The following is a 21,020-nucleotide window of genomic DNA, read 5'->3' as shown; positions in this document are numbered from 1 at the left end:
GAGCTGCAGTGCATTTAATATATATATACAGGCTTGTATATATATATATATATATATATATATATATATATAGTCTATAGTCTAGCCAAGCCTATACCTGACTGTAGGCCATTGACTGAGTGCGTGTTCAAAGAAACTTTCAGCCAGGCAGGTGACTCACTGAGCTGCACTGCATTTAATATATATATATATATATATATATATATATATATATATATATATATATATATATATACAGGCTTGTATATATAGTCTAGCCAAGCCTGTACCTGACTGTAGGCCATTGCCTGAGTGCGTGTTCAAAGAAACTTTCAGCCAGGCAGGTGACTCACTGAGCTGCACTGCATTTAATATATATATATATATATATATATATATATATACAGGCTTGTATATATAGTCTAGCCAAGCCTGTACCTGACTGTAGGCCATTGCCTGAGTGCGTGTTCAAAGACACTTTCAGCCAGGCAGGTGACTCACTGAGCTGCAGTTCATAAAATATATATCCACTGCATTGTATTCCAGCCAAGCCTATACCTGACTGTAGGCCATTCCTTGAGTGCGTGTTCAAAGACACTTTCAGCCAGGCAGGTGACTCACTGAGCTGCAGTTCATTTAATATATATATATATATATATATATATATATACAGGCTTGTATATATATATATATATATATATATATATATATATATATATAGTCTAGCCAAGCCTACACCTGACTGTAGGCCATTCCCTGAGTGCGTGTTCAGAGACACTTTCAGCCAGGCAGGTGACTCACTGAGCTGCAGTTCATAAAATATATATCCACTGCATTGTATTCCAGCGAAGCCTATACCTGACTGTAGCCCATTTCTTGAGTGCATGTTCAAAGACACTTTCAGCCAGGCATGTGACTCACTGAGCTGCAGTTCATAAAATATATATCCACTGCATTGTAGTCCAGCCAAGCCTATACCTTACTGTAGGCCATTCCTGGTGTACTGTTTTTAGTAAACTTTAGGTGTTGTTTTGCTAATCTAATTGTACAGTATGTCTGGAAGGCCACCAAGGAGAGGCAGACGCTCACAGGCCACTAAAACAGGGCAAGCAGACTCTGTATCTACAGCAAACAGTGCTGGTCATAGACATGGTGCATCTTCAGAATGTGGCCGTGGGGTACGCTTGTCCTTTTTTCAGCGGCTGTCGCGTTGAGACACAACATGCAGAAGAGTTGGTAGAGTAGATGACCAAGACGTCCTCATCCTCTGTCACCCAGGCTCAGGGTACTTTGTCTGCCAGGTTTGCTTCAGTGGCGAGGAGAGAGGGGATGATGAGGTCACTGACTTTACGTGGGTGCCTGATAGAAGAGAGGAGGAGGAGGCCCATCTCCAACGAGGCAGGATGCCCTCCAGGGGCCAGCTTAAGGGTAGCCAACTGACTGCATCACATGTGCAGGGCGCTGCTGACTCTGCACGTTTTTCCAAAAGTTCTTTGGTGTGGGCCTTTTTTGAGACGTGTGCAGCAGATTGCACTGTTGCTGTTTGCAACATATGTCTGAAGCGCATCAAGCATGGCCAAAACAGCAGCCGCTTGGGCACCACATGCTTGACCAGACATATGTCGAGCTCCCATGCAGTCCGTTGGCAACAGTACTTAAAAGACCCACACCAAAGAGCAAGGTGGACCTCTCTTTGCTCCTCATCAGCTGGGATGTCCAACCCCACTATACCTTCAGTCCTCTCAGAAACCAGCACTGACAGGAATGAAGGTGTAGAATTAGGTGTGCCAAGTACTTGCGGGCAATCTGCTATCGCTACACCAACGTCCGATTATAGCAGGCAAATTTCCCTACCCCAGTTGCTAAACCGGCGAAAGAAATTCTGTCCCAGCCATCCACATGCTCAGCGGCTGAATGCTAGTTTGGCTAAATTTCTAGCTGCCTTTTCAGCTAGTAGACTTTGCCCCCTTTCGAGAATTTGTGGAATGTGCTGTACCTCAGTGCCAGGTTCCCAAACTGCTATTTTTTTCTCGTAAGGCAATTCCGGCTCTCTACCGACATGTTGAAGGCAATGTCTTGGCCTCGTTGGACAGGGCGGTCAGCGGTAAGGTGCATATTACCGCTGACTCATGGTCCAGCAGGCATGAACAGGGACGTTACCTTTCTTTCACGGTGCACTGGGTAACCCTGCTGGCAGCTGGGAAGGATGCAGGACAGGGTGCAGTATTGTTGGAGCTTGTTCCGCCACCATGCCTCCAAAATGCTGGTAGTGGTGATTCTGCCACACCTCTCTCCTCCACCCCCTCCACTTCTTCTTCCTCTATGGCCCCTTCCTGTGCAGATTTGTCCTCAGAACCAGCGGTGCTCCGTAGGCATTCTAGAGGCTACGCAAGCACTCAGGCAAAAAGATACCATTCGGTGCTTGAGTTGGTCTGCTTAGGGGACAGGAGCCATACTGGGGCAGAGATTCTGTCAGCTCTGCAGGGGCAGGCTCAAAGGTGGTTGACGCCACGCCAGCTTCAGCCAGGGATGGTGGTTTGCGACAATGGCACCAACCTCCTCTCCGCCCTCCGACAGGGAAACTTCACCCATGTGCCCTGTTTGGCTCACGTCCTTAATTTGGTGGTGCAGCAGTTCTTGTGCAGGTAGCCGGGCTTACAGGATATCCTGAGGCAGGCCAGGAAAGTCTGTCTTTCCGCCAGTCATATAATGCCAGTACTCGGCTGGCTGACCTTCAAAAGGAATGCAACCTGCCTAAGAACCGCCTCATCTGTGACATGCCCACCAGGTAGAACTCAACGTTGGCAATGCTGCAGCGGCTGCACACGCAGAAGAGGGCCATCAACGAGTACCTGTGTGAGTATGGCACCAGGACAGGGTCAGTGATACTGTCCCTCTTGTCTACCTGTTGGAGCACACGCTGCGTGGAATAATGGACAGGGCACTTGAGGCAGAACAGAGGGAGGAAGAGGAGGACTTCCTCACCTCTCAAGGCCCCCTTTATCCAAACAGTATTCCTGTGGGCCCGCCGATCTCACAGGAAGAGGAGGAGGAGGAGGAGGATGAGGATTGTGTCAGCATGAAGGTGGAGCCTAGCACTCAGCATCAGCAGCAGTCTTCAAGGGATCATTTACAGTCCCCAGAAACCCATGGACTTGTACGTGGCTGGGAGGAGGTGGCTGCAGATCAGGTCGTCTTTAGTGACCCAGAGGACTCCGGATCGAATGCCTCAGCAAACCTACACTGCATGGCCTCCCTGATCCTGCAAAGCCTGCGAAAGGACCCTCGGATTCGTGTGATCAAGGATCACTACTGGCTGGCAACCCTTCTTGATCCACATTACAAGGGTAAGGTTGCGGAACTTATCCAGCCGTCGCAGAGGATGGAACATCTTCGGGAGGCCTTGCAGAAAGGTTTGTGCAACGCGTTTCCAGAGCCTAGGAGGGTACAAATTCCTGGTACTGGACAACGTGTTGCTGAGGCTTCGGTCAGTCACCGAAGGAGCGGTGGAGAAGGTGGCCATCTGACCAATGCGTTCAGACAATTTTTTAGTCCGCAGCCCCAAGGTATGATCGGTTCCAGCAACCATCGCCAGCATCTGTTGTACATGGTGCAAGAATACCTAGGGGCAAGATCAGACTTGGAGACCTTTCCAACCGAAAATCCACTGGGTTACTGGGTCTTGAGGATGGATCACTGGCCAGAGCTTGTACAGTTTGCAATTAAGCTACTGGCCTGTCCTGCATCCAGCGTTCTTTCAGAATGCACATTCAGTGCCGCTGGAGGCTTTGTAACCGATCACAGAGTGCCTGTCCACCGACTCGGTTGATCGGCTCACCTTCATAAAAATGAATCAGTCTTGGTATCACCAGCTACCAAGCACCTGATGCTGATATAACCGATTAATTTTTTTATGAATGTGAGATCCCTTGAAGACTGCCTATGCTGATGCTGAGTGACTATCCTGTTATGCCGAGTGACTACCCTATTCCTCCTCAATGTTCATGTTGATAGCTACTAAGAACAGTTTTGGTTCTAGGCACCAGCACCAGTGCCTAAAGCCCAATTTTTCTGCCCCTGTTTAACAGGGGCGCGTAATTACAATTTTTGCTGTAATATTTTGCAACAGGGCTCGTTCCTGCACTCTACTAGAGTATATGTGAGGGGTTGCAGTGTTGTGGCACCAGCACCAGTGCCTAAAACCCAATTTTTCTGCCCCTGTTTAACAGGGGCACGTAATTACAATTTTTAAATCTAATATTTTACAGCAGGGCTTGTTCCTGCGCTCAACAACAGAATCTGTGAGGGGTTACAGTGTTGTGGCACCAGCACCAGTGCCCAAAGCCCAATTGTTCTGCTCCTGTTTAACAGGGGTGCTTAATTACAATTTTTGCTGTAATATTTTGCAGCAGGGCTCGTTCCTGCACTCATCTAGCATATCTGTGAGAGGTTGCAGTGTTGTGGCACCAGCACCAGTGCCTAAAGCCCAATTTTTCTGCCCCTGTTTAACAGGGGCGCGTAACTACAATTTTTAAATCTAATATTTCACAGCAGGGCTTGTTCCTGCGCTCAACAACAAAATCTGTGAGGGGTTACAGTGTTGTGGCACCAGCACCAGTGCCTAAAGCCCAATTTTTCTGCTCCTGTTTAACAGGGGCGCTTAATTACAATTCTTGATATAATATTTCACAGCAGGACCTGTTCCAGCACACACCAAGAGTAACTGTGAGGGCTTACAGTGTTGTGGCAACACCACCACATCACCACCAAAGGCCCACTTTTTCTGACCTTGTTCAACAGGGGCATGTAATTACAATTCTCAATAGAATATTTCACAGCAGGGCTTGTTCCAGCGCCCACCAAGAGTAACTGTGAGGGCTTACAGTGTTGTGGCAACACCACCACACCACCACCAAAGGCCCAATTTTTCTGATCCTGTTCAACAAGGGCATGTACTTACAATTCTTGATATAATATTTCACAGCAGGGCCCGTTCCAGCACCCACCAAGATTATAACTGTGATGCTTAAAGTTTGCATGTTCTGGATGCGAGCTGAACCGAGGGGGGGGGGTGTTCGGCCCATCCCTAGTGCTGATGAGCCTATCCTGACTTTTGTATCTGACAAATATTGACTGGAAGAAGCAGTCATTGTGGACGGATAAACTTTTTGTCAGTTGGATGTCCAAGCCAAGAAACAGAAGCATTGGCAGCTTGATCTGCCAATGTGTATGGTAAACATTAAAGTGTACCTAACCCCAAAAACAAAAATTTACTATTTTGCAGCTTACAAAATCTTAGCTATACTGGCTGCATTCATTTTCAGGCTTTATTTCCCTTATGTGCAACCTGTTATGCTGCAGGTAACACACATCCTGTCTTCAGGTGACAGTGCTCACCCACTGTACTATATCTATAGATTTGTTGTCACCCTTGAGCAGGACTTCAGAACATATTTCCCTCTACTCTTTTCATAACATAGCGGGGGGGGGGGGTTTAAGTTCACAGAGAGAAATGGGAACAACTGTAACAGATAACAATCCACAGAGGCAGAGAGCACAGAAAAGCTCACTTGATCACTTATAAAACATGCCCCAGTTGAGGGCCACTAGGTCGAAATGCGTAGGCCTTGCTACACTGTTTCCCATATTGCTTTTACTACTTTTTTATTGATCACTTTTTATGTCAAGATCTGTCATTTGATGCTTTGTAAGACATTTTTATATAAGATTAAAATCTTTTATTATTTTTTATGACCTGCACCATATGGAGCCCCCCTTTTTTCAATTTTTTCTCTTTTTTATGGTCTGAATGTGGTGCTGTTCCATTGTGTCACTTATTTGCCATACTAAGCTCCCTCTGAGGTCTGGTTCACATTTCGCTTGGAAGATTTGCCTGAAGTTTGGAGATTCGGTTGTCACACCTGGATCCTGATTGGTCGATTGATACAACGCCCGCTTCTTGAGCGATCTCTTTATCGATTCCGTCCTTCTTCCAGTTGGGAACACTGATGAACGTTTGACTTTCGGTCAAAACACACGCCTGATTGGCCCACTGTTGTATGACAGGTGTACCCACCGTGTCCCGTAAGAAGTACCCATCCATTATCTTCCATTTGATGAATGTTCATCTGTCGCTTGTTGTGCCATACAGCCATTTTCGTGTTAACATTACTCTCACCATTTGTCACAGAGGATACCACTTCAGTCACTTGAGTGGACTTCCCTTTATGAACTTATTTGGTTTTTGTTTAGTGGTGTTTGGACTCTATTATGTTATAGTCATTATACACTATTGCTGTACCACATTTTATTTTACCTTTTTTTACAACACTTGTTTATATCCATTGTTGTGATATATACTTCACCATCACGGTGATTTACACTCATAAGCGCTGCACTTTTTTACCTTTATTCACTTATAAAACAGTTAAAACAAAATGCCTTAAGTTGTTCATTTTTATTTTAAGAGTAAATTAAACAAAAACAAGAAGATATTGTGGTTGACCAAGCATTTGTGTTTCTTTTCTTTTCTTTACTTCTATTTTTGAGCCCCAAAGCATCTTCCCGTTTTTTTTAACATTCTGTTCCATATACTGTAAATTATGATCTGTAAACTGAGCTGAACCAAGCAATAAAATTGCCTTTATATTTTTGTAGATGCATGCTACAACTGGGTAAAAGTAAAAGGAATTTAAATTTTATTACCCTTAAGGTTTCTTTCAAAGTGATGTAAACTCTCATCCCCTTGTCCCAAGTTACAGACATTTCACTTCCAAGCATGAGGATAAAGAAGTTTCCAGACTGGAGCATATCAAAACCGGTCTCGTCACTCAGAGGCCTTCTAATGGTGACCTGAGGAGTAATTACCAAAAACAAAAAATACATATTATGTAGTTCACAGACAAACTGTCTCAAAAAACAAAAGAAAAAGTCAATATTGTATAAAAGTGGAATAAGTAACATAAGGGGCTTTTCAGTTAATGGACACATATAAAACTTCCCAGAACTTCCCATTCCCCTGTACAAGATCCAAGCTTCATCCACCTTCAATGAAACATGGGTAATTTTTTTGCTTTGCAGTAGTGTAATGCCGCGTACACACGAGCGGACTTGCCAACGGAAAAATGCCCTTTGCAATAGAGTATCACTGGGGTCTATTGCTGGCTAAGCCTAGTATGGGTGTGAGAGGATTCAGGGAAATGCAGGTTAGGCTAGACTGGGTTGGCCTACAGATGTTCCCTGAGTGATCAGTGCTGGGATCCTGGGGGCCACATGCTGATTGTACTGGGAGTACCCAGAATTCTGGGAGTCCATTGCTTACAAGTGACATGAAGAAAGAAAAGCTCTGCCACAGCATCAGATCTACAGTGGATGCCATGTTAGAATCAGGAGTCAAATTCCACACCATTGGAAGGCTAGATTATTACCTCAGAGGGATGGAAGGGTGGCTTTGGCTGGAGTGCCATCCCATTGGCTTTGAGTCATGACTGCTATAGTTCCAGGAAACATTCAACAAAACAAACCCATGGAATCTGAGGCTGGAAAACAACAGAGGATGACTGCGAGTTGTTGAACGCTCCAAGATCCACTCTCCAAATGTGGGACCGTGAGAGGGCTGTGTCTCACCATGTCTCTCACCAAAAAATTATGCTGAGCCTCCATAATTGAAAGGACTGAAGTCAGTAAGGCTGGGAACAAAAGAGCTAGATAATGCTGGACTTTCTCCAGCCAAGAAATGAGGAGGGCACTATCTGACTTGCTGGAGTTTCTAATGCACATTGTGAACGCTCACAGTGTGCAGTGAATTAAGAGTAAGTAATTTCAGTAAAGGAGAGGAGCCTATACAACTGTGCAAGACTGAAGAGCAGGCTGGCATTCAACTTTAAGAAAATTGTATACAGTGAGGCATAATGCCAAATGTGTTAGAAAAACAGATTTAAGGTTTACATACATTTTAAGAATGCTTGTTTATCTGTCTATCTGCAATACAGACCTGTTCATTTGCCAGCTCAATTTCACCATTTCTAAAGTAAATCGTAATTTTTTTGGAACATTTCTCTCCTGTGAAACCACAGCCCACATTGCCAACAAGGATACGGAAGGATCCTGTTTCTCCATTGCAGTAATCCTAGAGAAAAAAAGAATGTCAACCTTAGAGCATTTCCTGTATGTCATGATAGTGTTAGCCACATATAAAAGTTAATTTTGGTGGATTGTTTAATCATAAGGCTTGCTTGAATATTTTTATACTCTAGCAATTATGTGTGTTTTTTTCTGTTTGGTTGATACATCGTCATGGACATTTATGTCTAAAGCCCCATCATGTTGCTACTACCAGTAATGCCCTTAGTAATTATTAACCTTGAGTTTCATGTAAATGAGTATCAAATACACACAGCTTGATGACCAGTATGTTTTAATGCTTCAACATCTATTGGCAAATAAAAGAGAATCTGTATTCAGATGTAGCACCCTGATGTTTAGGCAGGGTTGCTAGTAAATTTATTTGCCAAGTGATAGTTGCCTTGATCAAATGATAGGAGGTCAATTGATTTCACCCTAATTCTGGAATTGCTGTACTTCCCTCTTCTGTCACTAGATGGACGGGTATCTGGTGGCATTAGATAAGAGAAGGGCATTGCAAGGACTAGGAATGAATGGGGTGTCTCAGCCAATGGGCAGGGATTTTCTTGGGTCCCTTGGCCTGCCGGGAGAGCCTATTTATTTCGGTGGAGTCAGGTGATCGTGGTTCTGTGCCACCTGGATGGCTGTCTGGGTGGACGTGTGTCGTGTTGCCCCGGGCTGCTAGGCCAGAGACCTGAGGCCTATCCCGGGGACCTCTGGCTGCTAGGCTGACTGAGGGCCTATCCAGAAGCAAGAGAGCAGCGTAGGGTTGGGACTGCGGCTTGCAGTCCAACCTCATTTAACAGTTCCCCCGGCCGGAGAACCTGTTGTGGTCGGAGGACCTTATTACCGGGGACCACTGTGAGTAGCTAAAGCAAGTACCAGAGCAGTATTCTCACCAACCGGGGATGGTGAATAATAGGAAAACTTCAGCAAATGTCAAGCCAGGGACCCAGCCAGTGGAGGTGACGTTTGCAGAGCATTATTGTGTGCCAAGCCAGGGACCAAGCAGGCCAGTGGGGTGACACTTGAAGAGTATCTGTGAGTGCAAAGCTAGGGACCCAGCAGGGACACGGGGTGACGCTTGAGGAAGATACTGAGTAGAAGATTGGAAAAGCTCAGGGGATCCAGTGGCAGTGAATCAGCAAGTCTAAGTGATAGACTGGGAGCTCAGTTGAGTGAAGATCTACAATAGGAGATTGTAGAAGTGAAAGATTTAATTGAAACCTTTGTTAGAAACTGTTACAAGACTGTTGCCATAGGAGACAGCGTTCCTACTCATTCAGATGTGGTGTCTGGTGCCTTTCCCTACATGGCTGTCTACCTACAGAAGTCTCTGAGTCTGGCAATTAACATTGCATCTACTTAAGGGTGTCCTGGCCCCAACCCTCTCTCCCACAGTTCTGTTCAAGAGACAATAAATCTCTTTGCATTCAAGAAGTGTCTGGCACCCATTATTCTACTTTGCATTACACCCACCATGCCTTGTAACCCACTCTACACAGAAGGATGTCAGCTGTTCCTAACCCTGGAGGTCACCATTAGGCCTCAGGGGCCCCAGGACTTGGCTACACACCTTTGGGGAGCGGAGGTTTATTGGCATACAGGGGGGCAAAAAAGTATTTAGTCAGCCACCAATTGTGCAAGTTCTCCCACTTAAAAAGATGAGAGAGGCCTGTAATTGTCATCGTAGGTATACCTCAACTATGAGAGACAAAATGTGGAAACAAATCCAGACAATCACATTGTCTGATTTTTGAAATAATTTATTTGCAAAATATGGTGGAAAATAAGTATTTTGTCAACATGAAAAGTCCATCTCAATACTTTGTTATATATCCTTTGTTGGCAATGACAGAGGTCAAACGTTTTCTGTAAGTCTTCACAAGGTTGTCACACACTGTTGCTGGTTTGTTGTCCCATTCCTCCATGCAGATCTCCTCTAGAGCAGTGATGTTTTTGGCTGTCGCTGGGCAACACAGACTTTCAACTCCCTCCAAAGGTTTTCTATGGGGTTGAGATCTGGAGACTGGCTAGGCCACTCCAGGACTTTGAAATGCTTCTTACGAAGCCACTCCTTCGTTGCCCGGGCGGTGTGTTTGGGATCATTGTTATGCTGAAAGACCCAGCCACGTTTCATCTTCAATGCCCTTGCTGACAGGAGGAGGTTTGCACTCAAAATCTCACGATACATGGCCCCATACATTCTTTCATGTACATGGATCAGTTGTCCTGTTCCCTTTGCAGAGAAACAGCCCCAAAGCATGATGTTGCCACCCCCATGCTTCACAGTAGGTATGGTGTTCTTTGGTTGCAACTCAGCATTCTCTCTCCTCCAAACACGACGAGTTGTGTTTCTACCAAACAGTTCTACTTTGGTTTCATCTAAACCATATGACATTCTCCCAATCCTCTTCTGGATCATCCAAATGCTCTCTAGCAAACCTCAGACGGGCCCGGACATGTACTGGCTTAAGCAGGGGGACACGTCTGGCACTGCAGGATCTGAGTCCATGGCGGCATAGTGTTTTACTGATGGTAGCCTTTGTTACGTTTGTCCCAGGTCTCTGCAGATCATTCACTAGGTCCCCCCGTGTGGTTCTGGGATTTTTGCTCACCATTCTTGTGATCATTTTGACCCCACGGGGTGATATTTTGCGTGGAGCCCCAGATCGAGGGAGATTATCAGTGGTCTTGTATGTCTTCCATTTTCTAATTATTGCTCCCACAGTTGATTTCTTCACATCAAGCTGCTTGCCTATTGCAGATTCAATCTTCCCAGCCTGGTGCAGGTCTACAATTTTGTTTCTGGTGTCCTTCGACAGCTCTTTGGGCTTTACCATAGTGGAGTTTGGAGTGTGACTGTTTGAGGTTGTGGACAGGTGTCTTTTATACTGATGACAAGTTCAAACAGGTGCCATTAATACAAGTAATGAGTGGAGGACAGAGGAGCCTCTTAACCACCTCAATACAGGGCACTTTCACCCCCTTCCTGCCCAAGCCATTTTTCAGTTTTCAGCGCTGTCGCACTTTGAATGACAATTGCGCGGTCATGTTACACTGTACCCTAATGAAATTTTTATCATTTTTTCCCCACAAATAGAGCTTTCTTTTGGTGGTATTTGATCACCTCTGCGGTTTTTATTTATTGCGCTATAAACAAAAGAAGAGGGACAATTTTGAAAAAACACAATATTTTTTACTTTTTGCTATAATAAATATCCAATTTTTTTTTTTTTTTAACAAATTTTTTCCTCAGTTTAGGCCGATACGTATTCTTCTACATATTTTTGGTAAAAAAAAATTGCGCTAAGCGTATATTGATTGGTTTGCGCAAAAGTTATAGCGTCTACAAAATAGGGGATAGATTTATAGCATTTTTATTATTTATTTATTTTTTACTAGTAATGGCGGCGATCTGCAATTTTTATTGTGACTGCGATATTGCGGCGGACATATCGGACACTTTTGACACATTTTTGGGACCATTCACATTTATACAGCGATCAATGCTATAAAATTGCATTGATTACTGTGTAAATGTGACTGGCAGGGAAGGGGTTAACACTAGGGGGCGCTCGAGGGGTTAATGTATTACCTAAGGAGGTGATTCTAACTGTGGGGGGAGGGGACTGACTGGGGGAGGTGACCGATCGCTGTCCCTGTGTACAAGGGACACACCATCGGTCTCCTCTCCTCTCTGACAGGACGTGGATCTGTGTTTACATGCACAGATCCACGCTCCTGCTCTGTTACCCGGCAATCGCGGGTGCCCGGCGGACATCGCGGCCGCCGGGCACGCGCACCGGGTCCCGAGCGACGCAGTGGGCACGCGCGCGCGCCGCCGGCGGCGCGCGCGCGCCCCCTAGTGGCTCGGAAGGCGAGGACGTCATATGACGTCCTCTCAGAACAATAGAAGCCTCGTCCAGCCGTCATATGACGGTGGGCGGTGGCTTAGCGGTTAAAGAAGAAGATACAGGTCTGTGAGAGCCAGAAATCTTGCTTGTTTGAAGGTGACCAAATACTTATTTTCCACCATAATGTGCAAATAAATTCTTTCAAAAATCAGACAATGTGATTGTCTGGATTTATTTCCACATTTTGTCTCTCATAGTTGAGGTATACCTATGATGACAATTACAGGCCTCTCTCATCTTTTTAAGTGGGAGAACTTGCATGACTGGTGGCTGACTAAATACTTTTTGGCCCCACTGTATGGCATACACTCTGGCATACACAAGCAACCATGCAATAAACATTCATAAATAAACCAGGATGCTATTAGTGTGATTTTGTTTTTTCATTCTCTTACTCAATTTCAGACAATGCCATGTCAGATTAACACTTACCTGAACCATGACGTACTGACAGTCACCTGGGAAACTATACTTCATACCATCAAACGTCAAGTAATGGGATACTCCTATGGCTGAACATGTGCCATCACATACTTTTTTTGTGCACTGCCATTTCCTGTCTCTGCAAACACTGAAAGAATAAAAACACATATAGAATTAAAACTACTGGCTTGCTTTGACCCCCGACCTATAATAATACAAAGCTACTTGCTCCTAAACTTCCATGGTTTTGGGACCAAGGTTTTCCAATGATAAGTAGAACAAGAGCTCTAACTTCATGTTGACTTCACTTGTTATATGTTTGTTCAAGGCCTGTGACCCAGAAAGCATTGAAACCCAAAAGCAAGATAACAATTTTCAACATCTGAACTCTGAACTTTTTCCCCTAATCGCATCCTTCCCATCCTCCTCTGAAGGTCTCCCAAGCTATCTGTTATGCCCTGTACACATGACCGGTTTTGCCGTCGGAATAAACTCTGAAGGTTTTTCCGACGGAGTTCCGATGGAATTCCACTCAAGATTTTTCCGACGGAGTTCCGACGGAATTCTGCTCAAGCTGTCTTGCATACACACGGTTACACCAAATTCCGACCGTCCAGAATGCGGTGATGTACAACACGTACAACGGGACTAGAAAACGGAAATTCAATAGCCAGTAGCCAATAGCTTCCATCTCGTACTTGCTTCAGAGCATTCGTCGTTTTTGGTGCGTCGGAACAGCATACAGATGAGCGTTTTTCCGATAGTAATTTGTTCCATCAGAAAAATATAGAACATGTTCTCTATCTAAGTCCGTCTGAATTTTCGACAGAAAAATGCTGATGGGGCGTACACATGGTCAGAATATACAATGAAAAGCTCCCATCGGACTCTTTCTGTTGGAAATTTCGATCGTGTGTACGCGGCATTATTCTATTTTCATACTCATCTTTTCTGAAATTTTCAGGCTGGTGATGCTGTGGGATCCTCTTCCCAATGCTGGCCAGCCCTCAATGATGCAGAGAGTAGCGATGACATGATTAGGTCAGTGCCATAACTCATAAGTGTCATTCACCATAAGTGAATGAAGCTGCAGCGGTGACACCAATGATGCCGTGCACTCATAGTGTGTCCCCAGTCTTCTGGATGACCAAGGACATCTTGTGGCGATAAAAGTATACAGTTTGGTCTGCTATTTGTATTTTTTACATAGGTCAGGGGTCCAATTAAGTGAAAATAGCCCAGAGATGGGCTTTAAGAATGAAGGTGCGGAGGTATCTGGCAATCCTCAAACCAACAAGGGGCATTAAGATGATAACATGTTAATATGACAATTATTCGGGCGTAGAACTTTGACCTTTGACTCTTCTCTATAAAAGAGTTATGAGAGAGAAAGAGAGAGAGAGTGAGAGATGCTCTCACTAGCATGGTGGAAAGGCTTTGTATACAATAACAGACCCCTCCTACTGCTTGATGCACCTAATACCTAATATGTAATGACGATGGGTGTGGTTTTGCATTTCGGGGTGTGGCCCCCTTTTTCAAAAGGTTTGTCAAAACAAATCCATTACACAGAGCAGGTATGTATATTGTGTTTGTTATATTTAAAAAAAAAAAAAAGAGTTTACAATCACTTTGAGCCCTTGCAACCACTTTATTGGCTTGTGATCTCTAACCTGCCATCTAGGAGGCGAATTCCCACTCCCCACTACACTGTTCCCACTCTGCCGGAGAGATCTCAGCACTAAATTTCTGCAAGTGCACACACATTGTGCCCATTATGAAACTCCTACCATCCATGCTGGCTTTTTTTATTTTTGGATATTTTACATTGTGGAGAATGTAATAGGAGGAACAGACACAGGCAGGCACTAAGTTGGGAATTATAACAGGGAGATCTCACTTTTCCAGAAATATAGGAAGCCAGGGGCTAATACAGTCCTGTTTAGACTCCGCCTTTAAATAAAATATCACATTTGGATGGATGAATTGACCCTTTAACCACTTAAGCCCCGGTAGGATTTACCCCCTTAATGACCAGGCCATTTTTTTGCATCCATTTAACTGACAATTGCCCGGTCATGCGACATTTTACCCAAACAAAATGAATGTCCTTTTTTTCCCACAAATAGAACTTTCTTTTGGTGGTATTTGATCACCTCTGTGGTTTTAATTTGTTGCGCTATAAACAAAAAAAAAATGACAATTTTGAAAAAAATTATATATTTTTTACTTTTTGCTACAATAAATATCCAAAAAAATGTAAAAAAAACAAATTTCTTCATCAGTTTAGGCCAAGATGTATTCTTCTACATATTTTTGGTAAAAAAAAAATCGCAATAAACATATTGATTGGTTTGCGCAAAAGCTTCTACTAAATAGGGGATAGATTTATGGCATTTTTATTATACATTTTTTTTACTAGAAATGGTGGTGATCAGCGATTTTTAGCAGGACTGTGGCATTGCGGCGGACAGATCGGACACTTTTGACACCTTTTTGGGACCAGTGAGATTATTACAGTGATCAGAGCTAAAGATAGCTACTGATCACTGTATAAATGACACTGGCAGGGAAAGGGTTAACACTAGGGGGTGATCAAGGGGTTAAGTGTGTCCTAGGGAGGTGTTTCTAACTGTGGGGGGAGTGGACTGACTGGGAGTAGAGAGAGATTGCTGTTCCTGATCACTAGGAACAGACGATCTCTCTCTACTCTCCTGTCAGAACGGGGATCTGCTTTGTTTACACTGGCAGATTCCCGTTCTGGCTCTCTGTGGGGCAATCACAGGTGGCCGGCGGACATTGCGGATCCGGCTATAGCTACTGCACCAAGCGCCGTACCAGTACAGCAATTTGTGCAATAGATCCGTACTGCCGCAGTATATCTGTGGCAGCTGGTCGGCAAGTGGCTAAGTAAACATTACAGTAATTGCTCAGACTATGTTCTACTGAAAACAAAAAAATTGCTATCAAATACTTTCTTTCTTGATAGACTTCATGGCAGCATACACTCCTGCTTTCATGGAGTCCATCAGGAAAGAAAAATTACGGTAAGTTTTTTAAAGTAAATTTTCTGTTTTCCTGACAGACTTTTATGGCACCATACGTTTGGGAACTAACTAGTCCAAAAAACAAGGGTAGGATGTCAGGAAAGTAGGGTTTCAATCATAGCCAACAGAAACCCTATGGATAGATATTAACAGCATAAGAACGACCCATCCAGTGAAAATTCTGGATGACATCTCCGTCTTGCTGGTTCTGCTAGAGAGAGTGACAAATATGTCCTAAAACTCTGAGCAAAGCTGTAGCTTGAGAGCATGCTTGAAGTATCCCAATATCCATGGCATGGAACCAGTTATCCTTGGTGGTCCTGCACATGGGAGGAATAAATCTTTTGTTCTCATAGAATGCCGAAGCCACTTCAGATTGCCGCCCAGTATGGATATAAACACTACCCGTAATGGGCAGAAAGCCACAAGGATCCTTCTCGGCACCACGTGAGACCCCCGGTTTCCATGACTTCCAGAAGGTAGGAACGTCATATGAAATGGTCCTTATGAGAGAGGAGGACAAAAAAGGAACGCGGCCTCTGGCTCAGCCTAAAAATTTATAGGAGTGGAGTCTTATGGGGTTGGAGCGAGGGCGGGGCTACCCAAACGTATGCTGCCATGGAAGTCTGTCACGAAACAGTTTACATTCACTTTAAATCTAGGATTTTTTGGGGGGAGGGGGGAGTTACAGTAACGAGCACTTGAAAATATTATGTTCTCGTTGACCTTCTTTACTATGTTTCGCTCCATAGAATGTATGTAGAAAAAGCACTATAGAAAACAACAGATGTTTAGTTACCTCTGTAGAAAACTATTTATTTAAAAATAAGCTGAACTATGCAGTTGCGCCCTAATAATGTTCCGAATTTATGAGATGCATTTAACAAAACGCATTATCGTACCCAAAAGGCCGGTCATGAAATACAATAGGGCTATAGTTAAGCAACAATGTTTTCTCTGCAATTTAGAGGTTATTTTTTCCTGATATGTTTCCAAATTAACAGCAGATTTAGGGTAAATGGGATATTATCGGAAGTGTGTTTACTGTTTATTATGGTGACTGGGGAGTCAGCTGTACACAAGCATTTATAAAAGCAAGGCGTTTTGTACTGAGGAAAATACCGTGCAATAATAAATACAATTTGATCAATCTGTCCTATAACCCCTTCATGACTGGAGGTATTTTGTGCCCTGTGTCACGCTATACTACTTTTTGTACAATTTACTGTGACAGCTGATGTTAATAGCAGCCTAGTTTACAACTCATTTGGATGTGTATGCATATATATAATCCTGCAAACTCCAGAATGCAATTCTGTGGCCATTCCTTCTATGAATGTGTTTGAGTACACATACACTTCCACATTGTGGAAGAGTAGATCTCTTCCCACCCTGTATGGTCTACCTGAATTGGAGTGTAAATCTGCGTTCTGTAGTAAGTAAGGGATTAAAGGGTAATTATAGTTCTTTTATAGTTTTATTGAGGCATATATGTGTGTGATTATGATGATAATTATGATAATATTTTATTAGTGAATGCTAATGCTTGCCGTTGAACATTTTTATTCATCTCCCTTCCGCCTTCTCTTACCTACCATCTCGTTCCTGGCTATGTCTGTTTGCTGCCTACCCTGACCTCCTGCCTGTTTGGGAAGTGTTTGGGGACCTGGTCCATTTCCCAGGGGACATGTATCAATGCAAAAAAAGTTTTAAAAACAGCAGTTTTTTGGGAGCAGTGATTTTAATAATGCTTAAAGTGAAACAATAAAAGTGAAATATTCCTTTAAATTTCATACCTGGGGGGTGTCTATAGTATGCCTGTAAAGTAGCGCATGTTTCCCGTGTTTATAACAGTCCGAGAGCAAAATGTAATTTCTAAAGGAAAAAAAAGTCATTTAAAAGTATTAGCGCTAGTGCCGGCTATTAATGAATTGTCAGTCCCGACAATACACATAAAAGTCATTGAAAGTCTTCCAAAAAAAAAAAAGAACTGTGTGGGGGTCCCCCAAAATTCCATTACCAGGCACTTCAGGTCTGGTATGGATATTAAGGGGAACTCCGTGCCAAAATTTTTAAAAAATGGCGTGGGGTTCCCCCCAAAATCCACACTGGACCATTATCCAAGCACGCAACCTGGCAGGAGGCAAGAAAAGATGGGGGGACGAGAGAGCACCCCCCTCCTGAACCATACCAGGCCACATGCCCTCAACATGGAGAGGATGTCTCCATGTTGAATGGGACAAGGGCCTCGTCCCCACAACCCTTGCCTGGTGGTTGTGGGGGTCTGCGGGCAGGGGGCTTATCGTAAGCTGGAAGCCCCCTTTAACAAAGGGGACACCCAGATCCCCCCCCCATGTGAATTGGTAAGGGGTACATTGTACCCCTACCATTTCACAAAAGAAAGTGTCAAAATGTAAAAAAAAAAAAACACTGGAGACAGCTTGGGACAAGTTCTTTATTAAAAATAAAAAAAATTTAAATAAAAAAGAGATTCCAGCGATGTAATCCAATAAATCTATGCTGCTACTCCAGCGATGTAATCCAATTCTCGATCTCCAGCACTGGATGATCTACAGCAACTCCAGCAAGGAACATGCACAGGATCCTGCCTCCACCAGAGGCACCTAGCCAATGATGCGGCGCCAGTTCGAAAGCTCTTATGTAGCTGAGGGCGGGGCCACCCGTCACGTGACCCCGTCCCCCTCTGACAAGGGGAAACGCCGAGGTTTCCCAGTGAGATGTACGAGTGGCCCCACGGGATTCCCATTGCATCAGAGGGGGGTGGGGTCACCCATTCACGTCACTGGGAAACCCGTTTCCCCTTGTCAGAGGGGAAACGGGCCTCAGCTACATAAGAGCTGTCAAGCGTCATTGGCTGGGTGCCTCCGGTGGAGACAGGATCCTGTGAGTGTTCCTCACTGGAGTCTCTTGAGATCATCCATCGCTGGAGATCGAGAATTGGATTACATCACTGGAGTAGGAGCATGGATTTATTGGATTACATCGCTGGAATCTCTTTTTTTTAAATTTATTTTTATTTTTAATAAAGGACTTGTCTCAAGCCGTCTCCTGTGGTTTTTTAACATAACACTTTCTTTTTGTGAAATGGTAGGGGTACAATATACCCCTTACCTATTCACTTAGGGGGGCGGGATCTGGGTGTCCCCTTTGTTAAAGGGGGCTTCCAGATTCCGATAAGGATCCCCGCCCGCAGACCCCCACAACCACCGGGCAAGGCTCGTGGGGATGAGGCCCTTGTCCCCATCAACATGGGGACATCCTCCCCATGTTGAAGGCATGTGGCCTGGTACGGTTCAGGAGGGGGGGGGGGGCGCTCTGTCGTCCCCCCTCTTTTCCTGTGGCCTGCCAGGTTGCGTGTTCATATAAGGGTCTGGTATGGATTTTTTACATTTTGGCGCGGAGTTCCCTTAATATCCATACCAGACCTGAAGGGCCTGGTAATGGAATTTTGGGGGACCCCCACATATTTTTTTTTCAATGACTTTCAATGACTTTTATGTGTATTGTCGGGACCGACAATTCATTAATAGCCGGCACTAGCGCTAGTACTTTTAAATGACTTTTTTTTCTTTAGAAATGTAATTTTGCTCTCGGACTGTTATAAACACAGGAAACATGCGCTACTTTACAGGCATATTATAGACACCCCCCAGGTACGAAATTTAATGGAATATTTCACTTCAAGCATTATTAAAGTCACTGCTCCCGAAAAAAACAGCCGTTTTTAAAACTTTTTTTTTCTGACTTTCAGTCTGGGTCCTGACCACATATGTCTGTTGCCTGCCCTCTCCTCCCACCTAGCTCTTAACTATGTCTGTCTGCTGCCAGCTCTGACATTCAGTCTGGGTCCTGACCACATATGTCTGTTGCCTGACCTCTCCTTCCACCTGGCTCTTAGCTATGTCTGTCTGCTGCCAGCTCTGACTTTCAGTCTGGGTCCTGACCACATATGTCTGTTGCCTGCCCTCTCCTCCCACTGTGCTCTTAAATATGTCTGCTGCCAGCTCTGACCTTCAATCTGGGTCCTGACCACATATGTCTGTTGCCTGCCCTCTCCTTCCACTTGTCTCTTAACTGTGTCTGTCTGCTGCCAGCTCTGACTTTAAGTCTGGGTCCTGACCATATATGTCTGTTTCCTGCCCGCTCCTTCCACCTGGCTCCTAACTATATCTAACTGCTGCCTGCTCTGGTTTTCATTTTAGTTCGTGACTTTGTAGGTCTGCTACCTGCCTTGACCTCCCTCCTGGTTCCTGATTATCTCTGTTTGTTGCCTGCTGTGACATTCTACCTGGTTCTAGATATGTCCCTGCCTTATGATTTGGCATTCTGTTCCCCCTGTAGCTTGCCTGTCATCTCTTGCCAGTGTGGCAATCCTAAGGAGTTCCACCTTGCAGAGAAGCATCTTCCACTAGTAATTCAGAAGGTCAAACAAAACCTGTGATAATGGAACTTGAGTGTATATATGTGCAGTGGATGTGAGGATGTTGAGGGACAGTCCATTGCTGAAACATGGGGGTAATTAAAAGTGCTTTTACCATCCCCTAGACAAAAACAAGTAAGACTTTTCCTGGAGTTGGGCTTTACTTTATTAAAGATGCAAGCTTTCAAGATAACTTAGATCCCTTCTTCAGTCATCAGGCTGTGTGTATTCTTAATAGGTACAATATGTTAAAACTCTTCTGGGGAACATACTGATGTGAATAATTCCTATTGCTGTTTAAAGACTTTTTTTGTTTACAAACTATTTTTATTTGGTACAAAAGGTGGTACAAAAAGCTTTGTCATATATAAAAAAATAAAGTACAATACAGATAGTTTACACTTAAGAAAGATCAAAATATAATCTGTAATTGTTGATATATAAATTCTGTTGTAGTATGTTAACATTTTAACATTAAACTCTATGATTATTGTATATATACATATTTTATAATGTTCTTCGGACATATGTTACTAGTACAGTAATGTCATTCAGGGTTGAAAAAAAGATTGGAAAGGTTAAGCCATGGGTCCCATTTCTTAATATAAAAATGATTGGTTTTCTGTAGCGTGTGGAATATTTTTTCCATAAGATTAATATTATGAATTCTGTTTTTTAATTGTGTTAGAGGGACTGATGAGGATTTCCAATGGAATGCTATCAACCAATGTATTGCTATACATATTGTGTGGATCAGTCTCATATTATGGGTGGTGAGACCAGTGATAGGGAAAAATAGGAGACAATTGTGGAGAGTGAAGTTTATATTACTATATGAAATTTTGGAAGCAAATTTTTCTAATTGTTTCCATATATATGTGACCTTCTCACACTTCCAAAATATATGTGAGAATGTACCTGTGGCATTACAACCTCTGAAGCAAGTCTGAGAAGTTGTGAGGAAAATGGCATGAATTTTAACTGGAGTATAATACCATCTAGTGAATAATTTAATTGCAGTCTCTTTATTTGTGATTGATCTGATGCATTTTTGTAGATTATTGATGCAATTGTCCCAGTTTTCAGTTG

The 21,020-nt window shown here is 43.8% G+C and overlaps 1 protein-coding gene across 1 annotated transcript in view; it reads right to left on the bottom strand.

Annotated features, from left to right (window-relative positions):
- VWF (von Willebrand factor) overlaps positions 1–21,020 on the bottom strand; it is a 363,569-nt gene that overhangs the window by 249,367 nt on the left and 93,182 nt on the right. The window contains exons 20-22 of the mRNA XM_073621285.1: positions 12,453–12,591; positions 7,973–8,107; positions 6,685–6,831 (exon numbers count right to left, since the gene is read on the bottom strand). Of these exons, the coding sequence (XP_073477386.1) occupies positions 6,685–6,831; positions 7,973–8,107; positions 12,453–12,591 (421 nt within the window). The remainder of the gene's footprint in view (positions 1–6,684; positions 6,832–7,972; positions 8,108–12,452; positions 12,592–21,020) is intronic.

Source organism: Aquarana catesbeiana, linkage group LG03, assembly GCF_042186555.1.
Source record: "Aquarana catesbeiana isolate 2022-GZ linkage group LG03, ASM4218655v1, whole genome shotgun sequence".
Classification (NCBI taxonomy): Eukaryota; Metazoa; Chordata; class Amphibia; order Anura; family Ranidae; genus Aquarana; species Aquarana catesbeiana.
This window is presented reverse-complemented; position numbering and strand designations above follow the sequence as displayed.